The sequence below is a fragment of the Heterocephalus glaber genome, unplaced genomic scaffold (genome assembly GCF_053883595.1).
Source record: "Heterocephalus glaber isolate CG9 unplaced genomic scaffold, H.glaber_assembly_v1.0 deba00001745, whole genome shotgun sequence".
NCBI classification, from domain to species: domain Eukaryota; kingdom Metazoa; phylum Chordata; class Mammalia; order Rodentia; family Bathyergidae; genus Heterocephalus; species Heterocephalus glaber.
In genome coordinates, this window is record NW_028258451.1 from 1,950,287 (window position 1) to 1,969,685 (window position 19,399).

Below are 19,399 nucleotides of genomic sequence, written 5' to 3' on the forward strand. Positions count from 1 at the left end.
CTGCGTCGCGGTCCCGGGTCCTAGCTGGGCTCCCTAGGCTCCCACCCTTCTCACGGCGCGGTCCGCTGGGCAGGCTTTGCAGAACACGGCAGTGGACGGAAGTGACGAAGAGGCCCTTGTGACGTTAGCTCTTGTGCCGGAAGTGATGCCGCCCGGACGGGTTTGGCTGCGGAAGCCGGAGCTGCCGAGGCCGGGTGCGGCGCACTGGGCGGGTCACGCGATTACTTCCGCTTCCGGTCCGTCGTCTTCGGTTGCTTCCCGTTCGCTCGGTGCCTCCCCTCCCCCGCTCGGCTGTCCGTGCCCCTCTTGGGCGCCGGGGCGGCGGGGCCGTCGGCGTGCGGCCCTCCGCGCGTCCGCACGTGCGCCCGTGCAAGTTTCCGCCGCCCGCACCCCGGCGCGCGTCCCTGACACCGAGTCGGAGCGGGGGCAGGGGTCTGACCGCCATGACCCCCCGAAGCCCCGCGTGAGGGGCCGAGGTGAGCGCCGGCCCGGCTTGTGTGGAGCTGGGCGATCGGCCTCTGTGGCGAGGCCTGGGCTCCGGGGTCGCTGGTTTTCAGCCGTGGTCTCCGGTGTCGGCCTTTGTGCCTGCGCCTGGCCGTGCTCCCCTGGCCCTTAACCTGTCTTAACCTGCGGGTCTGTATCTGTCCGCGTCCCGTCCCGTCCGGTCCCCATCCCCTTCCCCCGCGGGTCCCCGCTGTTGCTGTGGAGCGCCGCCCCGTGCGTTTCCAGGGTTTCACCGAAGGGTTTGGAGATAGGGGTGTCCTGGGGCTCTTTCCATCCCTGTCCTGTTTCGGCGTTTGCTTGTCAGGATAGGGCCTGCCTGTCTTCCGGGTTGGTGTCTTCCTTTCCCTGACCTCTCCTTCGAGTGCATATCTTTGCCCTCGTCTGCACGTCTCGTTTTTGTCCTCATTCTTGTCGCTTCCAGCCTCCCCAGTTCCTTTCCAGGATTGTTCGCCGGATCTCCAGTATGCCCCTTTCCTCCAGGTTTCTGAGTCTCTGGTGAGGTGTTAAGACCCCCGGCTCTGGGGTCAGCCGCTGCTTGCCATGTTACTGGGCAGGCGACTTCTGTCTCCAGAAGCTCGGTTTCCTGTCTGACGTGGAAGTGTTCACAGCCCTTCCTCGCAGGCTTCTGCCGTCCAGAGTGAGGTGTGTCTGTGGAGCGCCTCTCCACATCTGGTGTGGAGGGTGCAGTTGGGGCCTCTGGGCTTTGAAATGCTTTAGAGATTTTGTTTCATTCAGTAAGCATTTGATATTAGTCCCTTGAGTTCCCTTTAGAGAATTTTGCCATATCAATTGTATTTGCTTAACTTAATAATTCTCTTTGGATCAATTTAAATTGAAAACCAGCCTCATTTTAAGAAGTATTTATGAAATCTTGGCTTTGATGTGTTTGTGGCATAGTTTTTCCTAACACTTGAAGTAAGTATGTGGTATTAAGGTAGCCCGTCTTCGAATGCCACTCAGTGTGCTGCTTTTCTCTGATAATCATAGCAGGCAGTGTTATTGAGTGCCTACTATCTGTGGGGCACATAGCCAAGCACTCTATGTACCATGGCATTTAATCAACAAGCTTGCCAGGTAGGAGTTCTTTTCTTTCATTTCAGAGTTAAGGAGGTTTCATCTCAGAATCTCAAGGAGGGTTTGCTTTGCTGGTAGCTGAAGCGGCCAAGATTTGAACCTAAACATTGTGTTCTTTTGCATTACATCCCATTTTTCTTGTTTTTTATTTCTCAGGCCCAAGTGTTTTTGTTTTTTTTTTCCCATTGTTTCAAGGCCTCTGTCTTTCTGTCTACGCCTTTCTATCTTCCCATGTGTTGGCCCACCCTGCCAAGGGTTCTCTGTGATTCTCCCCTCTTCCCCTCATTCCTTTTCTTGTCAGGTCTTGTGTTTCCTGTATTTGTGACAGTGTTTATTTGTCTTGGGGGGTCTCGCTGGACCTGTCTTGGGACCATGGCCACTCTTTCGCACCTGGTAACGGCTGAGTTGAAGGCAGTGGCAGCCTGTTTCATTCACTCACCTCTTGCCCAGGTGTGGGTCATGGTAGGGCTCTGAGTCTCACTCCACACGTTGTTGGAGAGGTGTGGATGGGTGGTCTGATCTCTCTGAATGCCCAGGCTGCTTTACCTGACAGGCGTGCGTTTCTGGTTAGAGGCGGTGACCTTGCATCTCCTTCCATGTGGGGGCTGTGAATCAGAGTTAACGTGTGTGAAGCACTCGGGGTGCCCAGCATGAGATAGGAGCTGTGGAAGTGCCTGACGGTTTCCCCATTTGTTTGATCCTTGCCATTCTGTTTCTTTGTCATCAGTGTCAGCAAAAACTAACAGGTTAATTTAAAAGTGTAAGTTTTGAAGAGCTCAAGTGGGTCTTGTGTTGCAGCTGCCATGCCACTCTCGGGGTGACTTTGATGGAGCCATTTAAACTCGAGAGCCCAGTGTCTGCTACAGTGTTAAATGAGATAGTGTATGCCTACTGCCTAGGGAGTGCCTGGCACTTGGCTGGGACCCATCACTGGGGCTGCTGTGCTCCTTAACTCTCCTCCCTGCCTGTGGCTCGCATAGTCCCCAGTTGTCCTCCACCTCTTGCTGCCCTGGGACACCTCCCTGTCTTCCTGTCATCCTTGCTTGCTGTCCCTCGTGTCCTCATTCTGCCATGGACACCCCATTCCACAGTCTTGCTCTCCTTCTCCTCTTCTTCCTATAGTGTCTATTGAATGACTTTTCCAGGCCAGCAGTTCTATACGGAAAAGCTGGGTCCAGACAGATGAGGTTTCTGTCCTCATGGGGCTGTGGGTTAGCCTTAGATACAGAATTGGGCACAAGAGTTTAAACCGACAAGGGTGACAGTCTACCGACGAGCCCCGCCCCCCGCCAGGGATGGTGAATGTGGTGTTGGGGTGTGCATCTGGGAAGTGAAGCGGAGTCCCTGAGGAAGAAGTAGGAAGAGCTTGACCTTAGCGGGGCTGGTCAGGTATGCGGCTGGCCAGCCCTCACCGTGTGCCTCGTGTTTGCCAGTGCTCGGTTCCCTGGATTATAGTACAGGACCTCATTCGACAGAGGAAAACTGAGCCGCAAGAGCTCGAGGCCTGCCCAAGTCAGTCCAGCTAAGGAGTGGCTGATTGGCATGGGGACCTCTGGTGTGACGGGTGTGCCTGTGACCTGCCACTGCCTCTTCTGGAAGGGGCCAGGCACATTTGAGGAACTGAAAGATGGATGCGGTAGTTTTCAGATGGAGGTTAACAAGGGCCCATGCCTCCTAGGCCATGGTCAGCATCTCGTCCTTGCCTTTGAGGGCCAGTGGGGATTCTCCACAGGGGCAGCTCAGGCTCGGGCTGGCCTGCATCTCCTTTGTGTTTCCAAAGACCTCCTCTCCCCTCAGATGTGGTGATCTACCAGCGCTTTGTGTGGACAACCCCTGTGATTGCCATACCTCTGGACGCCCCCGGGGGCCTGAGCCCCTCAACTTCACCACCGGCACCATGTCGACCTCATCACTCCGGCGCCAGATGAAGAACATCGTCCACAACTACTCAGAGGCCGAGATCAAGGTCCGAGAGGCCACAAGCAATGACCCCTGGGGCCCGTCCAGCTCCCTCATGTCGGAGATCGCTGACCTCACCTACAACGTGGTGGCCTTCTCGGAGATCATGAGCATGATCTGGAAGCGGCTCAATGACCATGGCAAGAACTGGAGGCATGTCTACAAGGTGAGCACTGCTGTGGGCCTGGACACGGGTGGCTCCGGGCTCTGGGCGAATCTCCAGCCCCTTGTCCCAGGCACGAGGAGTTCAGACAAAAGGCTGCGCCCAGGGCTGTACATGGCAGCTCCAGAGACAGATAGAGCTTGACAGAGACAGAGACAGAGACAGAGACAGAGACAGAGACAGAGCTTGCTGCTTGCCAGGAGTCAGGACGTGGTGCTGACAGAGGGTAGCATGGACGCCTCCTGTGTCTCAGTTCCGTGGTGGTGGCTGTGCGCTGTAGGACTTGGCCGCCACTCAGGCTGTTGATTAAAGAGTAGTTCTACTGGGTGTCAGTTAGACCCTGATTCACAGAAGGAAAGAAGACTTTACCTCAGGACATCCACATCACTTCTAGTCACAACTTCGGGATAGTGCCCTGTGTGGAGCGGTTGTCATCATTTACTCTCCAGTTCCCTGTTGATTGCTTTGTCCACATGCTTTGCAGTGATTTGCTTTTTCAAGGAAGGGTGCCGTGGAAATCCTTGTGTGCTTGCCGCTTTCCAGAGCTGGAGTTGTGGGGCCACAGGGCGCGTGGGCCAGTAGTTTGTTAAATGTGCCCAGGGTCCTCACCCTGGCCATAACTGGCATGAATCAACCGCATGCTGCATGCCAAAGGTGGCCGTGCAGGACTCTGCATGCGGGCCGGGGTCCAGTGCACCCCCCTGGCTGCTTTTGTTTCTGCTCTTCTGGCAGAGTAGCTGAGGGTGCAGGCTGGGCCTGGTGGCTGGTTACATGCCCAGGGAAGCCCTGCTCTTCTTCCACCTCTCCTGAGTATCTACAGAAGGCCCACTGTCCCCACTGCCCTGTCTGGCTGATCTTGGAGACTTCCTGCCAAGGTGGGGTGGTTCCCTCTCCTCCAGAAGAGACGTGCATCCAGAGACAGGGCACCTCCTGCAAGTGCGAGCAGCAGGCTGAGGCTGTTTGCTCCCATCCGACACGCCAAGGTTGGGTCAAGGCTGGGCCGACTCACAGCAGAGCTGGGGTGGATACTGGTCACTGTAAAGGACGGGCTGCTGTCAGTCCTGCTGAGAGTTGGGGAAAGCCCCGGGGTGGCAGGCATGTCCCTCTGTGGAGGCCGGGCAGGAGGGTCCTGAGGACCCTGGACCTTGCTGACCAATGATCTGGGGGTGCGGAGGACAGTGGGTGGCCGGTGGACAGGGTGAGAGTCCTAGGGGTGTGCCATGCTATTGGCCAGGGTGGCACATGGGGCAGGGAAGTGGCTGGGGAGGTGGCAGGGCTCTGGTGCCAGGAGGGCCAGGGTGCTTCGGAGGGTGATGGAGAGTCTGTGCCAGGCTGCATCTTGCATCCGGTGCGTTCCTGGCTCCTGTGGGTTGGCCCTGTCTGATGGTGCCGAGGACCCGGCCCCTGCCCAGCCTGGAGGCACCTCCTGGACAGGAGGGGCCAGATGTGGTCCCCTTAGAGGTGGGGCGTCATGAAGCAGGGGCTGTGGAGAGCCCTGTGGCCTCAGTCAGGAAAGGCTCCCTGGAAGAGGCTGCAGGCTGTCGTGGGACCCACCTCACTCTTCTAGCCCGATTCCTTTAGAGAAATTTTGAGAGATGTACTGAGACATAATTTGCCTACAGTAAAATCTACTTTCTAGGCACAACCCTGTGGGTTCCGAGGTGCATGTTGTGAGCTGTTATCATAGTGAAGGCAGGACGTTTTAGTCACCCAGAATCTCCCACTCTGGGGACCTTTGCAGTTTCCCCCTGTGCTCTGGCCCCACCTGGCAGCCCTGCTCCGTTTTGTCCCTGCCGTTGCAAGCCTCGGCGTGGCTGTGGCTGTGGGTCCTGCTCACTCTGAGCCCCCGGTCTGTCAGGTGTGAGGGAGGGTCTGGGGTGCCCCCATCTCACCGTGGGTGGAGCCTGTACTTGGCCCTGAGGGGTTGTCGTGTGTGTGTGGAGATGGAGCAGGGCTGCTGTCTATGTCTGGTCACGCCCCTCTGAGCTTCACAGTCCCCTCCGAGAGTGTGTGACAGGGATGGAATCCCAGAGAGTCTGGGCTCCCCCAGCCCTCAAGAGCGCTGAGCCCACCTGAACTGACCAGAGAGAGGACTCTGCGTCCCGTTGTCCTCACTCCACTGTCGTGTCGGGTCCCTTCTGCCCCAGGTGCTGTGTTGAGCAGGGGCAGTCTTCTCTCTGGTGGACAGGGATGCCAGGCCTGGAGCTGGCTCGCTGCGGGGCCCGTTGCTTTGGAGCCCATGAGTTCCCACCAAGGCCCTGCCTGGTGACACTAGATCTGGTCGCCCCTGTGGTGAAAGAGTATGTGTCTGAGGGTGTGGCGGGCCTGGTTCCTGCATGTCCTGCTTGTGGCCCTGGGGACAAGTCTTGAGGAGCAGGGGCCAGTGTTCCGTGGCCCTGTGGCTCTGTGTGGTGCACAGTGCCTCGCCCCATCCTCAGAATTACCCACGAAGGAGGTGCTTCTCCTCCTTTTCCTTGGTTTTCTAGGTGCCAGGTGGAGAAGGGGAGGCAGAGGTAGCTCAGGGCTACCTGTTCTGTGGTGGAGCTGGAGTGGAGCCCCCAGCACCCTTTTGACCTTGGGTTGTTCCCCAGTTTCTCCAAGGACTGCAGAGTCTCTGGTTTTATCTTAAAACAAGTCAGCAGAGTACAGGCCATGGGCCAATCCCGTGCTCTGCCTGCTTTTGTAAATAAGGAACACAGCCAGGCTGCTGAGTAGTTGAGACAGAGATTGGCCTGCAAAACCAAAATATTTATTACCTGGCCTGTTACAGAAAACATGCTGGCCTGCTCAGACGTTGTCTGTGATGTCTCAGGACGTCCTTGACAAAGCTGTTTGAAGAACAAACAGGCACTGCTGCCTTCTCCAGTTGCCCACTTTTAAAATGAGGGTTTGGGGTTTTATTGTGGTGTGGCTGACCAAGCCGGGCTGCACAGCCTGGTCCGTGTTGGGATGTGTGCCCCTGGGAGCCCTGGCTCCGAATGGGGAGGGAGCTCCCTCAGGACGCTCTTCCCCCGATGAGCTGTGGCCACTGTCCGGGTAGGCTTTGGGTCTGGCCGCTGCTTCCTACAAGGCCAGCATTGACCTGGGTGGTGCGGGTAGCAGCTGCTCGTGGGTTCACTTGTTTCCTTGCTGTGTAGTTGGCAGCTCGCTGTGTGAGTGTGCTGATGTAGATTCATGTGCCTACGGATGATACTGGACTGCTTCCAGGTTCATGTAACTGCATATCCAAAGTCCAGAGCACTCTGAAAACAGAACTTTTTGATAATCTGTTAAGCCCATGTGGACAGAGGTGGGGTCACGGCGTTGTCCTGCTCTCGTGATGTTGGCATCCCTTTCCCGAGCCACAGCTCTCGCATGGGGTGTGACGATGCCTGGAAGTGGCTTTGCTTGACCTGTCCTCCCACGTGGAAACCCTTGCAGGGCCATTGAAGTCTAGCTTGGCTTCCAGATGCAGTGCTCTCAGCACTCCTGGGAGAGCCTCGCCAAGCCTGGGTCTGGCTTCAGGAGTTGGGAGATGGGAGGGCCTGCAGCACTTACTGCACATCGCACTGCTGAGGCCCGGTGTGAACAGAGGCCGCTGCCACCTCCCCAGCTCTGCTCTCTGGGAGCCCTGCCGTCACCCACAGGACCCCAGTGTGCCCTCCCTGGGAACCATGGCTGAGGCCTCCTGCAGCTTGAGGGCCCAAGGCCCTGCACCTGCTCTGGAGATGGTTAGCCTGGCGATGTTCTTACTTCTGGCCTGTTTGAGCAGGACCTCATCCGCTTGTCACAGTGGGGCTCCCTCTCTGCCTGACTTCTTACTTGGGGTGTTCGTGTGCTCCTGGCCCAGGTGGGCCCGGGCGCCTCGCTGCGGCAGGTGTGCTCTGGCTCGGCCCTAGAACTCTCCGGGCCCACTGCGAGCTGTGGCTCTCAGGAGTGTGACGTGTTTTACACTGGGGAACAGAAAGAAGGCAGTGACCCGACCAGAGTAGCTTGGTGTGGCCTCGTTACTCCGGGTTCCCATTGGAAGGACATGAGCAGGCATGGTAGCAGTTGCGCCGGCCTTTTAGTGTTCCTCGGAGATGGCAGAGCTCGTGTGCTGGCTGTCTGCCCCCTCGGAGTGATAGTTCAGCAGCACTGGGCCACCCGCTGTGCCAGCGATCCCACCTCTGTCTAGAGGGGGAGGCAGAGCTCGTGCCCGCTGGTGACCCTGCTGCCCGCTCTGCCTGGGGTCCCGTTCCAGGCACTTATTGTCTGAGGGACACACCCTGCATGGCCCTCTGTGTCAGGGTCTCTGAGCACTGCGTGCTGTGGCCACATCGAGCTCCCCTGTGGACAGGATGGCTGGGTGGGGGACTGGAGCCATGGTGGCTGCTGAGGCAGGCCCGAGCGATGGCCCTGTCCCCACCTGCAGGCCATGACGCTGATGGAGTACCTCATCAAGACGGGCTCGGAGCGCGTGTCGCAGCAGTGCAAGGAGAACATGTACGCAGTCCAGACGCTGAAGGACTTCCAGTACGTGGATCGTGACGGCAAGGACCAGGGCGTGAACGTGCGCGAGAAGGCCAAGCAGCTGGTGGCCCTGCTGCGGGACGAGGACCGGCTTCGGGAGGAGCGGGCCCACGCACTCAAGACCAAGGAGAAGCTAGCCCAGACGGCCACAGGTGAGTCTCACTGGTGCCCTGCCCTGCCCTGCCCAGACCCTGCTCCGTGGCGCGCTGTGTGTGGCCCCTGCCGCTGGGCCCGGTGCCGTGGGCCCTTGCTCACCCAGTGTGCCCAGTGCCTTCTCAGTTGTGTGCAGACCTGGGCTTGGGGAGCTGCAGGTGGGCATTCTGCTTGAGACCCGGGGGGCTGTGGAGGGAATGTGAGGGGGTATGCAGGCTGGTGCCTGGGGGGCCCCTCCAGGAGAGGATAGAGCAGAGGCCAGCAGCTTGGTGAGGGCTGGCGGGGACCCAGCCTGCAGGTCCTACAAGGCCTTCAGGTCTGGTTTCTAGGGGTTGTTGATGTCCTTCCTAGGTGGTGACCTGTATTTAAAAAGATCGTAAATAGAGTGGTGGGCAGGACATGCCTGTCACCTAAGCAGGGAGGATGCTCGGGATGCTGGCTGCAGCAGGGACTGGTAGCGGGAGGGGAGCTGCGGTGTCAGAGTGGGGTGGATCCGGTCCTATGGAGGGAGTGGGGCTGTGACCCCAGAGGCTCTGGCCTTCGACCTGCTGCTTCAGTGCAGCACATTTGGGGTCAGTGCTAGCTTCCACCTGGAGATGGGCCTCAGCAGTGTGTGGGGCCTGCCCAGGACACCATCGCCGGGCTCGTGTGGCACCTCTGCTGGCCCCAGAGTCAGGTGGCAGGCATCCCCAGCTGCACGAGTGAGCCTGGGCCTGCCCTGGCCTGCACCCTCCCACCTCGGACCCTGAAACTGGAGCCTGTGTGGTCCTCATGTGCCTTAGTGCGTTTGCATTCTGTTCCTTCCCCAACCATTTAAAATGTATGGGCAGAGCCTTGGCCACGGGCAGTGGTCTGCTGACCCTGTCCTAGAGCAAGCTGCAGGGGAGCTGCAGGAGTCCCATGGGGACAGGGACAAGGACTTGAAGGGTCAGGGCCTCAGGCAGAGGTTTGACAATGAGGCGGGAATCCCAGCACTCGTGCACTGAGGACACTGCTCTGGTCTGGCCCAGGGCTGGCCTGACCGGGCACAAGCAGGGACCTAGGAGAGGGTGAGTGGGCACAGGAGCCCAGGGAGCACAGCTTGCTTTGGGGGTTGGGGCTGAAGCCAGGGGGCGGGGTCTGCTCTGGGGGCGGAGCCCAGGCAGTGCCCTGTGTCCCACCGAGGGAGGGGCTAAGAGGGGCTTCCCTGCTGCTGGGCCCCAGGATTCCTTGTCCACGCTGTCCCTTACCTGGTGGAGCCTGGGTCCTGCAGTCTGGATAGATGCTGTCCTCCTACCCCTGAGGGAGCCAGGGCCTCCTGGGCCCTTCAGGGATCTTCCATAGCCTGAGTGGCAGGGGAGGAAGGGCTCGGCCCCTCCTGGCCTCCCACGGGTGGGGCTGCCTTTGCCCCGCAACCCGCCCCAGCCCCTCCCCAGGCCTGGCCAGTGCCCCGTGTTCTGTCTTACGTTCTGCCGTCATCCCAGCCTCCTCGGCAGCCGTGGGCTCTGGGCCCCCACCTGAGGCCGAGCAGGCGTGGCCACAGAGCAGCGGGGAGGAAGAGCTGCAGCTGCAGCTGGCCCTGGCCATGAGCAAGGAGGAGGCCGATCAGGTAGCCCCTGCAGTGCGGGCTCAGCCCGGGTCCTGCCATCCTGTCTCCACGCCCTGTTCGCCGCCGCCTCTTCACGCTGCCCTCCTCCCCTGCTATCCCTGGCTCCTTTCTGGGAGCTGTCCTGCCCACCCTGCCCTCCGTCTCTGCCAGTCCCTGCAGGTTTGGGGACCGCTGCCCCTCTTTCTCTCGGGCCCCGTCGGACCTCTCTCTCTTGCCTGCCTCTCTGGCCGTGGCTCCGGCTGACCCTCTCCCGCCCCTCGTACTCTCTCCCCCAGCCGCCGTCCTGCGGCCCCGAGGACGACGTCCAGCTCCAGCTGGCCCTTAGTTTGAGCCGAGAGGAGCACGATAAGGTCAGCGTGGCCTCCCTGCTGTCCCGGGCTCAGCCCTTCCTGCGGGGTCCTCACGTCCCGCCCTCAGCACCTGGAGCGAGCGGCAGGAGCTGGCAGCTCGGAGGCCCGCGGCAGGCGCCCCGGCCGCCTGCTCTCCCCGCCCCTTGCGGCGCCCAGGCTGCCGTGTGCCTCCCCGCCTCCCACCCAGCCTGACCCTGGGCGTCCTCCCCATCGCATTCGTCCTGCTTCACATGTGCGCCTCATTCGAATCGTCATTCGCCGTGGGGGGCAGCGCTGTGCGGGCGCCTGGCCCTGCCCTGACTCTGTGCCCGCCGCACCTTCTGGCTGCAGGAGGAGCGGATCCGGCGCGGGGATGACCTGAGGCTGCAGATGGCCATCGAGGAGAGCAAGAGGGACACGGGGGGCAAGGAGGAGGTGAGCAGGCACCCAGCCCCGGCTTCCCGCCCGGCTTCGCTGCGGCTCAGGGCTCAGGCAGTTCTGTCATTGAGTCAGGGCCCGGCTCACCCTCGGCTGGCTGCACTGTGGCCTCCGTGGTGCTCCAGTGTCTCTGAGTGCCGTAGGTCCTGCTCGCTCCCAGGGGAGGCAGGGCGGAGGCTGTGGTGCTGGGGTCACCGCTGGTGACCAGCGAGGCTGCTGGCTGGCTTTTATTTTAATTTGTGGTACTGGGTGAAACCCAGGGCCTTCACCCTGAGCTGCATCTTCAGCTCTTCTTTGATTTTCATTTTGATACTGGGTCTCACTAAGAAGCCCAAGCAGGCCTTGAACTCTCGATCCTCCTGCCCCAGTCTCCCAGAGTGTGGGGATGCTAGGTGTGTGCCACCACGCTGCTGAGGGGAAGCTTTCTCAGTGACGGAGTGGTGGAGCCCTCTGCCCGGCGGGGCCTGGCTTTCCTCTGCCTGACGTGGGCCCTGCAGTCTTAGAGACAAGACTCTGGGAGCCCGTAGTGGCTGGGGTGGGGCCGGTGGGCAGGGCCAGCCAAGGGAGGTGTGGGGTCGGGGTGACTGTCCTTGCCTGGGCCGTCATTGGGCTGGGGACGCACGTGGATGGAGTGGTGGGCCGAGGGCTGTGTGGTGTCCGCTGTCCCGGGCCATGGCCCAGCCCTCCCTGGCCGCACGGGTGCTGTGGTCATCTCCGACGTCTCTCCAGGTCTGCCCTGATGCTGCTCCTCTCTCTCCCTCCCCCCTCCCCCACCCTCCCTCCCCCCTCCCCCACCCTCCCTCCCCCCTCCCCCCTCCCCCTCCCTCCCTCCCTCCCCCTCCCTGTCTCTCCCTCTCTCTCCCCCAAGTCATCCCTCATGGACCTCGCTGACGTCTTCTCAGCCCCGGCTCCTGCATCTGCTTCGGACCCCTGGGGGGCACCAGCGCCCATGGCTGCTGCTGTCCCTGCAGCTGCCCCTGCCTCGGACCCCTGGGGGGGAGCTGCTGTCCCTCCAGCTGCTGACCCCTGGGGCGGTCCGGCTCCCACGCCGGCCTCTGGGGACCCCTGGAGGCCAGCTGCCTCCACAGGGCCCTCAGCGGACCCGTGGGGTGGGACCCCAGCCCCCACAGCAGGAGAGGGGCCCACACCCGACCCATGGGGAGGCTCTGAGGGTGAGTGCCAGTCCCGCCCTGCTGCAGCCTGGTGGCGGGCACTGTGGGGTCGGATGAGATGCCCGGGTGGTGAGGGTACCTGGAGGCAGAGTCTTGAGTGTGACCTGGGCGGCTGGGGCGGTGAGTGACGAGGTGGAGGGAGGCTGGACAGCCACCGATCTGAGGCAGCCGGCCCCTCAGGCACCTCCTTCCTCACCCAGGCGGGGCCCCCGTCAGTGGACCCCCAGCCTCTGATCCCTGGGCACCAGCGCCAGCCTTCTCGGACCCCTGGGGAGGGTCCCCTGCCAAGCCAAGCACCAATGGCACTGCAGGTACCAGTGGCTGAAGCTGGGCTGGATGGCAGGGTCCTGGCTCCCGAGGGAGGAGGACGGGGCCCTGGCGGGCACTGAGTGGGCACCTTGGCCCCTCCAGTGGCTGGGGGCTTCGACGCTGAGCCTGATGAGTTCTCAGACTTTGACCGACTCCGCACGGCGCTGCCAGCCTCGGGGAGCAGCACGGGTGAGCCCGAGCCCCAGCCCCAGCCCCAGCCCCAGCCCCAGCCCCACCCCCACAGAGTTGGGCCCTTGGGTCCTTTGGGGGAGAGGTCAGGGGGCTGCAGTGAGCCAGACCCGGCCAGTGACGAAGGTTTGGCATGATTCAGATGTAGAGGCAAGTTGCCAAAATGGTACCAAGAATGCCCTCCGGAGATCGGCCACCCGCTGTCCCTGCCGACCCTCCCTGGCTCTGGGCCCCTTTCCAGTGGGGTAGGAATCGGCATGGTGCTGGGGCTCTGCCCTCTGTTCTGTCCCCCAGCCTACTGCCTCCTGCCAGGCAGGGCCCCCCCTCTGCCTGAGCTGGCTGGGTGCCCTGGTCCCCGTCATCAGCCACATGTGTCTGTGGCAGCTGATGTTGCTTTTGGTCATCTTCCCGTTTGGGTCGATTGTCTGGGATTAGGCAGATTTCTTTGAAATGCTGGTGGTGTAGACACAAGTGTCCCTAGTGGCCCAAGGGTGACAGGGCCCAGCGCTTCCCCATGCCCTCTGCTCACAGTGACGCAGGCCGGTGGTGGACCCTGCAGTTCCCTTTCTCCTGGGCCTCCCGCACGCATATGTGTGGCTCTCACCGCAGACTTTACAGCTATTGGAAAGTCAGACCCCAAGCCAGCAGTGTCCCCAGCCCGCTGGGCCTCGGTGTCTCTGCGGGTCTCCCCTGTGTGCTTCTAGGGCCGCGCGGCGAGAGAGCTTCTTGGGAGGTGGTGGAGACTGCAGGGTCGCCCGGACATCCCACGCCATCCTCAGAGCCTGGCCTCACCCCTGCTTTGTGGTCGGCAGCGGCGTCTGGGTCTCCTGAGCCCTCGAAGCCTGGGATCAGCCCTGCCTGTCTTCCGCCACCGCCCTGCCCCCCTGCGCCCTCTGTGCCCCTGCTCTCTGACCCTGAGCTCACCCGCTCCTTCCAGGGGAGCTGGAGCTGCTAGCAGGAGAGGTGCCCGCCTGCAGCCCAGGGGCCTTCGACATGAGTGGGGTCGGGGGCTCCCTGGCCGAGGCCGTGGGGAGCCCCCCACCCACAGCCGGCCTGGCCCCCACGCCCCCCACACGGAAGACCCCAGAGTCATTCCTGGGCCCCAACGCAGCCCTCGTGGACCTGGACTCGCTGGTGAGCCGGCCGGGCCCCGCACCACCAGGAGCCAAGGCCTCGAACCCCTTCCTGCCGAGTGGTGAGCTGGGGCAGGTGTCCCCTCTCCGCCCGCCCACGGGCGCACTGCGGTGGCCCAGCCCCCTCTTACTGCGTCTTCTCTCCCTGCAGGAGCCCCGGCTGCTGGCCCCTCCGTAACCAACCCCTTCCAGCCAGCACCCCCGGCGACACTCACCTTGAATCAGCTCCGCCTCAGCCCTGTGCCCCCCGCCCCCGGGGTGCCGCCCACCTACATCTCTCCCCTTGGTGGGGGCCCCGGCCTGCCACCCATGATGCCCCCCGGGCCCCCGGCCCCCAACACTAACCCCTTCCTCCTGTAATGCGGTGGGAGGAACAAGGCCGCTCGGCGTCCTGCTCCTGCCCGGGAGATCAGTGTGGAGAGTGCATGTGAATCGGGGGGCCCAGCACCTCCCCCCGCCTCCCGGGCCCGCTCACACTACACCCTCCTCCCGGCCCGACCTGCCTCCCTGAGCCGGACACGGGTGGGGAGGGCCGGCTGACGAGGACCCCTTTCCATGGCATTAGAAGGGGAGGACTGTGGGGTCCCCGCCACTCCTCCTCCCTCCACACTGCCCCCCAATCCGTGTTTGAGCCTCACTCCCCTTTGCACCCCTGGGTGAAACCTTGGTGATGATTTTGGCAACTTCGGGAATAAAAGGCAGTTCTCACGGGCGTGGCTCTGTGCTCCCCTCCTCGGTCCCCATTCCCTCAGAAGCCAGAGCAGCTCTGACTTCCCCACCCATTTCCTGGGGAGGTTGGGAGTGGGGAGGAGCAACGAGGCCTGGCTGGGTCCCAGGGCCCCACTCTGAGGGCTTGGGGTCCTCCAGGCACCCTGGGGAGGGTCCTTGGGGTGAGGTGGCGGAGGACACCAGGTGCTCCGAGAGTGGCCGGGGAGGAAGGTGCTGACGGTGGCACTGGGAGTGTCACTGAGCAGTGCACCTGCCGCACACGCGTCCCGTCCTCGCCCGTCCCTCTGCCGTCCTGTAGTCGGCCCCTGCTGGCCAGGGCCTCCCAGGCGGGGCCGCGGCCGACACCTGCCCCAGAGAAGGACGTGCTGCCCCCTGCACCCAGCTGGCTGTCCCCCCGGAGGGCAGCCTGCTCCTCCAGCGGGGTTCTGACTCCCCAGTTTGGCCTCTGGGGCAGGCCGGGTGCGTGCCCAGCTGGGTCAGCTCCGCTTCACTGGTGACTGTGGGCCACTTGGCCCAGGGCCAGATGACAGGGTGGCAGCCGCCGCCTCCTCGGCTTGCGGACAGGAGGGTGTGTGAGCCTTAGTCCTGACGCAAGGCCCGGGTGGGTCATGGTGTAGAGTCCCTGAGGGGTGACAGGTGCTGACCTCTGGCGTGGGGTGGGGGTGGGGGCTCCTCCCCCTCCTGGGCTCTGTGGGGAGCAGGTAGGGTCTGTGGATGGCAGGGCTGGGGGCCCAGCAGCCCGTGAGCGGATGTCACCCAGTGACGAGAAGGTGAGGTGACTGCAGAGGGAGGGGGCTTCTTGCTGGGTGCCCTTGTAGTGGCCCTGATGGGCGGGACACAGATGGGCTGGGAGGGCCTGCTCTGGCTCAATTCCCACCCTGGCCTGGGGGCTCAGACAGTGTGGGGAGGAGCCCAGCCCCTCTGCCACCCCCTTGCCGCTCTGTGTACCATGCTCCTGTGGGTCTCCTGGGTCTGCCGCCTGCTGGGCCTCCTTCCTCTGCTGGCTCTTCTGACGCCACGGGGAGCCAGCCCCCACTTCCTAGGTGCTCCGTGCTTCATGCCCTTGGTAGTAGAGCTCTGAAGAAGACCCACAGGCTGCCATGCGGAGGCCTAGGTAGTGCGAGTCACACCCAGAGGGAAGGCGGGCAGTGCCAGAGGGCATCTGCCCCACATGAGTCTGGATGGCTTTCTATGCACCCAAGGGTTGCTCTTGGGGTCCAGGGAACCGGGGCATTTACCATGCTTGTGAGCATTTTACTGGGAATTGTGAAATGGCTTCCTGTCCTTAGATGGTCAGTGTTTCTTCAGGGCTTTCATGGAAGAAACTTACAAAAGATAAAGCAGGTCTGGCCCAAGGCTGGAGGGTCTTGAAAGGAGAGGTCAGCTTCCTGGTGGCCGCGGCCTGAGAGCTGTGGCAGCCGAGCACCGAGTGCCTTGTTGCGGTGGCCGGCCAGGTGGCCGGTTGTGAGGACTGTGCAACGTATGGCCTTCAGACGTCTCACTTTGGGCAAGACCTGACGAACGGCCCTCGGGGTCACCTGGGTGCATTTCCGTGACTGACCGATGACTGACCGCTGCGTGCTGTTTTGCTAACCTCCTTGTCCTCAGGCCCGCGAATATCTAACTATCTGGCAGTTGGACGTGTCTTCAGATTGAAATCTAATTTCAGGGATAATCCTTCATGTTTCATCCACCCGATTTTAGTATGAATACTGTAATTCCAGACTACTTACAGATGGATCCTTAAGCGTACACTTTTTAGAGTTAGTGTATTTTGTGCGCCATAAGCGTTAGTTCATTTTGGGGAATCAGCGCATGCGTACTGCACGTCATCATTTCAGTCTTTTATCCCCCCAGTCCCTCTGAGCAGACTTTCTGACGGATTTTTCGTGGTACTGGGGATTGTGGGCCCTCAAAGCAAGCACCTTACAGCTGAGCTCCCCTGAATGGTGTTTTCAGGCTGACGAAACTGTAGAAAACGGTACTGGACTGGATTGGAAGAAGCCCCTCGCTTCCCTTGAATTTCAGGTCTTTGGCCCAGCAGGGGGCGCAGGAGGTCGCGGGTGGTGGCGCGGGGGGGGGGCTCTTCAGCCCCTGCAGGTCAGGGTCTCGGAAAGGCCTCCCAGGAGGCCCTCGCCCACCCGCACACCTTCTCCCAGGCTCCCACTCCTCTTGCCCCTCTGACCCTGACGGGCACAGGAGCTGCTACTCCGCACCGCACGCGTGCGTGGCAGCTTCGAGGCGCTGGACTGTTTCCTCCCGGAACGCTCATGTCCAGAGCGGTCCCTGGGAAGGTGCTTAAGGTAAAACGAGGCAGGCAGGCTCTGCTCCAGTGTGATCCATGTCTTTGTACAAGAGACGAAGCCACAGCCACGCACAGAGGGACGGGTCTGTGAGAACATGCAGAGAAGAGCCCTCAGGAGAACATCCTGGCCACACCTTGCTCTGGGACTTCTGGGCTTTGGAACTGTGAGGAAATGAATTTAAGTTGTTAAATCGCTCAATCTGTGGGACTGTTTTGGCAGCCTTGGCAAATGCACATAGTTATCCACAGGGTCTTTTATTTTTGGATACCGGGGATGGAACTCAGGACCTTGGACTTGCCAGGCAGAGGCAGCAACACTAAGCTACAACCCCTGCCAGTCCACAGTATCTATGGAAATTCGGGTGTGCGCACACGCGCGCACACACCCCCCACTCTTGCCTGGCATCCTCTGTTGCACAAGCTCATGCTTGTCCCTCTTCCAAGTCCCTGAAGGATCAGTCTATATTTTTCTCCTTGGTGGGGGTCTGGCCTGCCAGGCCCAGTGGAAACCCCTTTGTTCTGTAATAAGGGACAGGGAGAGAAGACCTGGCCGGGGCCCACTTCACCTACTGCTCCTGCCAGGTAAGTGTTGGGAGTGGTCTGTGGAGGACTGCATCATGGGCTCCATGCATCCCCGACCGCCTAATATACTGCACACATGTGTGGGAGACCTCAGGGAGACCAGAAGAAAGGCAGAACCCGAGCAGGCCTGTGAATCACCATGTTTTGGATGTGTTCTTCAAGCCACACAGCGCTTGGGGCTGCCTTACTGGCTCAGCATCACTGACAAATTTAGACTTCCCGGGCCATGGATTTAGCTCAGTGGTTCTGGTGCCTGCCGCCCAAGCACAAGGTCCTGAGTTCGATCTCCAGTACCAAAAAAAAAAAAAAGCCGTCTCAGGTGCATGCAGACCCCTAGGGGTGCTGGGTTTTTTTTGAGACAGAGTCTTGCTATGTAGTTCAGGCTGGCTTCAAATTCAGTATGTAGCCAGCCCGGCCTAGAACTCAGTGATCCTCCTGCTCAGCCTCCTGAGCGCTGGGATTACAGGTGTGCGCCACCACGTCTGGCTATGCAGCCCCTAAGGAACTGGTCTTTGAAAGAAATTAGCATAGACATCAGTAATTGCTCATTGCTGGGAGATCTGTCTCGTAGATTTATTTGGCAAGCCTTTTGCCTACCCACCAAAACAAGCTGAATCCTTTCCTAATTTCTTACTCTCCTTTGTTAAGGGCCAGCCTGGTCTTTATCAGCTCCTCAACCCATAGTCCTTTACCACTTTCTTTTACTTTCTAATTAAAACCTTTTCTTTAAAAACAATGTTTTCAGAATATTTGCATAGGAAGCACAGGCATCTCAAGTACTCAGTGGCTACCATATTGGACAGCACAGGGCTTGGGCATGAGTTAAGTACTCCATGGCCCTAAAATCTCCAGGCAGTTTCAGTCTGTACTTAGAGATGAGCACAATTGTTTTGAGAGAGTAAGTTTTATGTGCCTGACTTCAGCAAATGCCTACATTTAATGGGCAGATGTTTGAAAGCTGCCTTTTCCAGGTCTCTGGGTTGGGACAGGTTGAGTTCACCTGTAGTGCAGCTCTTGGCTGGGGCTTGATTTCCTTGTCTTGGAAACCCGCCTCTGCAGCCGGGAACTGGGCTTGATGTCTTTCTTCTCAGCGACCATGGGGCAGCATCACCACAGCCCTTCCCATGGGGCTCCTGGAGTGAGTTGATGCATTGGAGGCAGCAGGCATGGCCACAGTTTAGGGATAAGGGCTTCTTCAATGTAACTTTGTGGGGCACCTACTTGCTGTAACTTTAACGTGTTCAGCCACAGCCACTGTCTGAGAAAATGCATGATACCAGAGTTTCCATGAGTTGAGGGAACACCAGCCTGTGGGACACCTTCATTTTTACATGCTGCCCTTTCCAGCCACTGGTACTAGGTCATGAAGACACCACAAAAACACGTAAATGACAAATGGCCTTGAACAGGATCCTGGTGATTGGGACGCTGCAGTTGCAGTGAGGGACATGATTCATCCTTGAGTTTGAAGTTGAGGGGGTGATGGAACCAACACCCCAGCTGGGCCACAGTGTACCCAGCCTCCTCGTGTGGCTACTGAGGACCTGAAATGGGGCCTCTGTGAGCTGAGATCTGCTGTGGGTATAAAATACTCAATTTGGAAGCCGTGAGAAAAATGTAAAATTTTTCATTAACATCATTTTGAATTATGTGTTGGAATACCATATTTTGACACTGAAATATACTTATTTTATCATGGCTATTAGAAAGTTTATCATTACATATGTGTGTGATGTGTTTCTATTTGGACAGTGTTGGGCTAGACTCTAAAACCTTCAACTCTCTCAGCTGCATCAACCTGAGCAAAAGCCCTAGTAGAGACAGAGGCTGAATCAATGAGGGAAACCATTCCACCGGCTTTCTGGTTAGGTGTCTCAGTTACTTTCCTCACCGCTGGGATAAAATTCCGGACACCCACAATTTAAATGAAAAGAGGCAGACTTTGGCTTGCAGTTTGTAGAGGTTTCAGTCTATAGGCCCTGGCTCTGAAGCAGGGCAGCACAGCGAGACACAGCGAGGCTTGCTCACAGCAGGTGGACAGGAAGCAGAGGTCAAGGGAGGGGAGGGAGGGGTGCCCTTCCGGGCCACGCCCCCACGGCCACCTCCTCCCACCAGGCTCCGCCTCCCAGCACCACTGGTAGGTGGAAACTCATGGGACAAATCCAGTGATTGATGAGTGCTGTGCACCCAGGATCCAGTCAGCTCCCAAGGCCCCACCCATAGTGCAGGAGGCTTTGGGGAACATCTAGACATAAACTGTACCTGAACAAACTTTGATTTG

At 60.0% G+C, this 19,399-nt stretch overlaps 1 protein-coding gene across 4 annotated transcripts; it reads left to right on the forward strand.

The window, feature by feature from the left end:
• The first annotated feature begins 138 nt into the window (after nucleotides 1-138).
• On the forward strand, nucleotides 139-14,214 carry Epn1 (epsin 1). 4 transcript variants are annotated; one of them, XM_013066395.3, is made up of 12 exons: nucleotides 216-476; nucleotides 3,376-3,703; nucleotides 8,094-8,343; nucleotides 9,808-9,932; nucleotides 10,208-10,282; nucleotides 10,613-10,696; nucleotides 11,568-11,871; nucleotides 12,072-12,182; nucleotides 12,283-12,369; nucleotides 12,512-12,614; nucleotides 13,307-13,564; nucleotides 13,654-14,214. In XM_013066395.3, exons 2-12 carry the CDS (start codon nucleotides 3,476-3,478, stop codon nucleotides 13,844-13,846), a joined length of 1,818 nt encoding a protein of 605 aa, XP_012921849.1. In that variant the 5' UTR covers nucleotides 216-476; nucleotides 3,376-3,475; the 3' UTR covers nucleotides 13,847-14,214. The 4 variants fall into 4 exon arrangements, with proteins under 4 accessions (XP_004866671.1, XP_012921850.1, XP_012921849.1 ...); XM_004866614.4 differs by lacking the exon at nucleotides 10,208-10,282 and having other exon boundaries at nucleotides 139-476; XM_004866612.4 differs by lacking the exon at nucleotides 12,512-12,614 and having other exon boundaries at nucleotides 217-476.
• The last annotated feature ends 5,185 nt before the right edge of the window (nucleotides 14,215-19,399 follow it).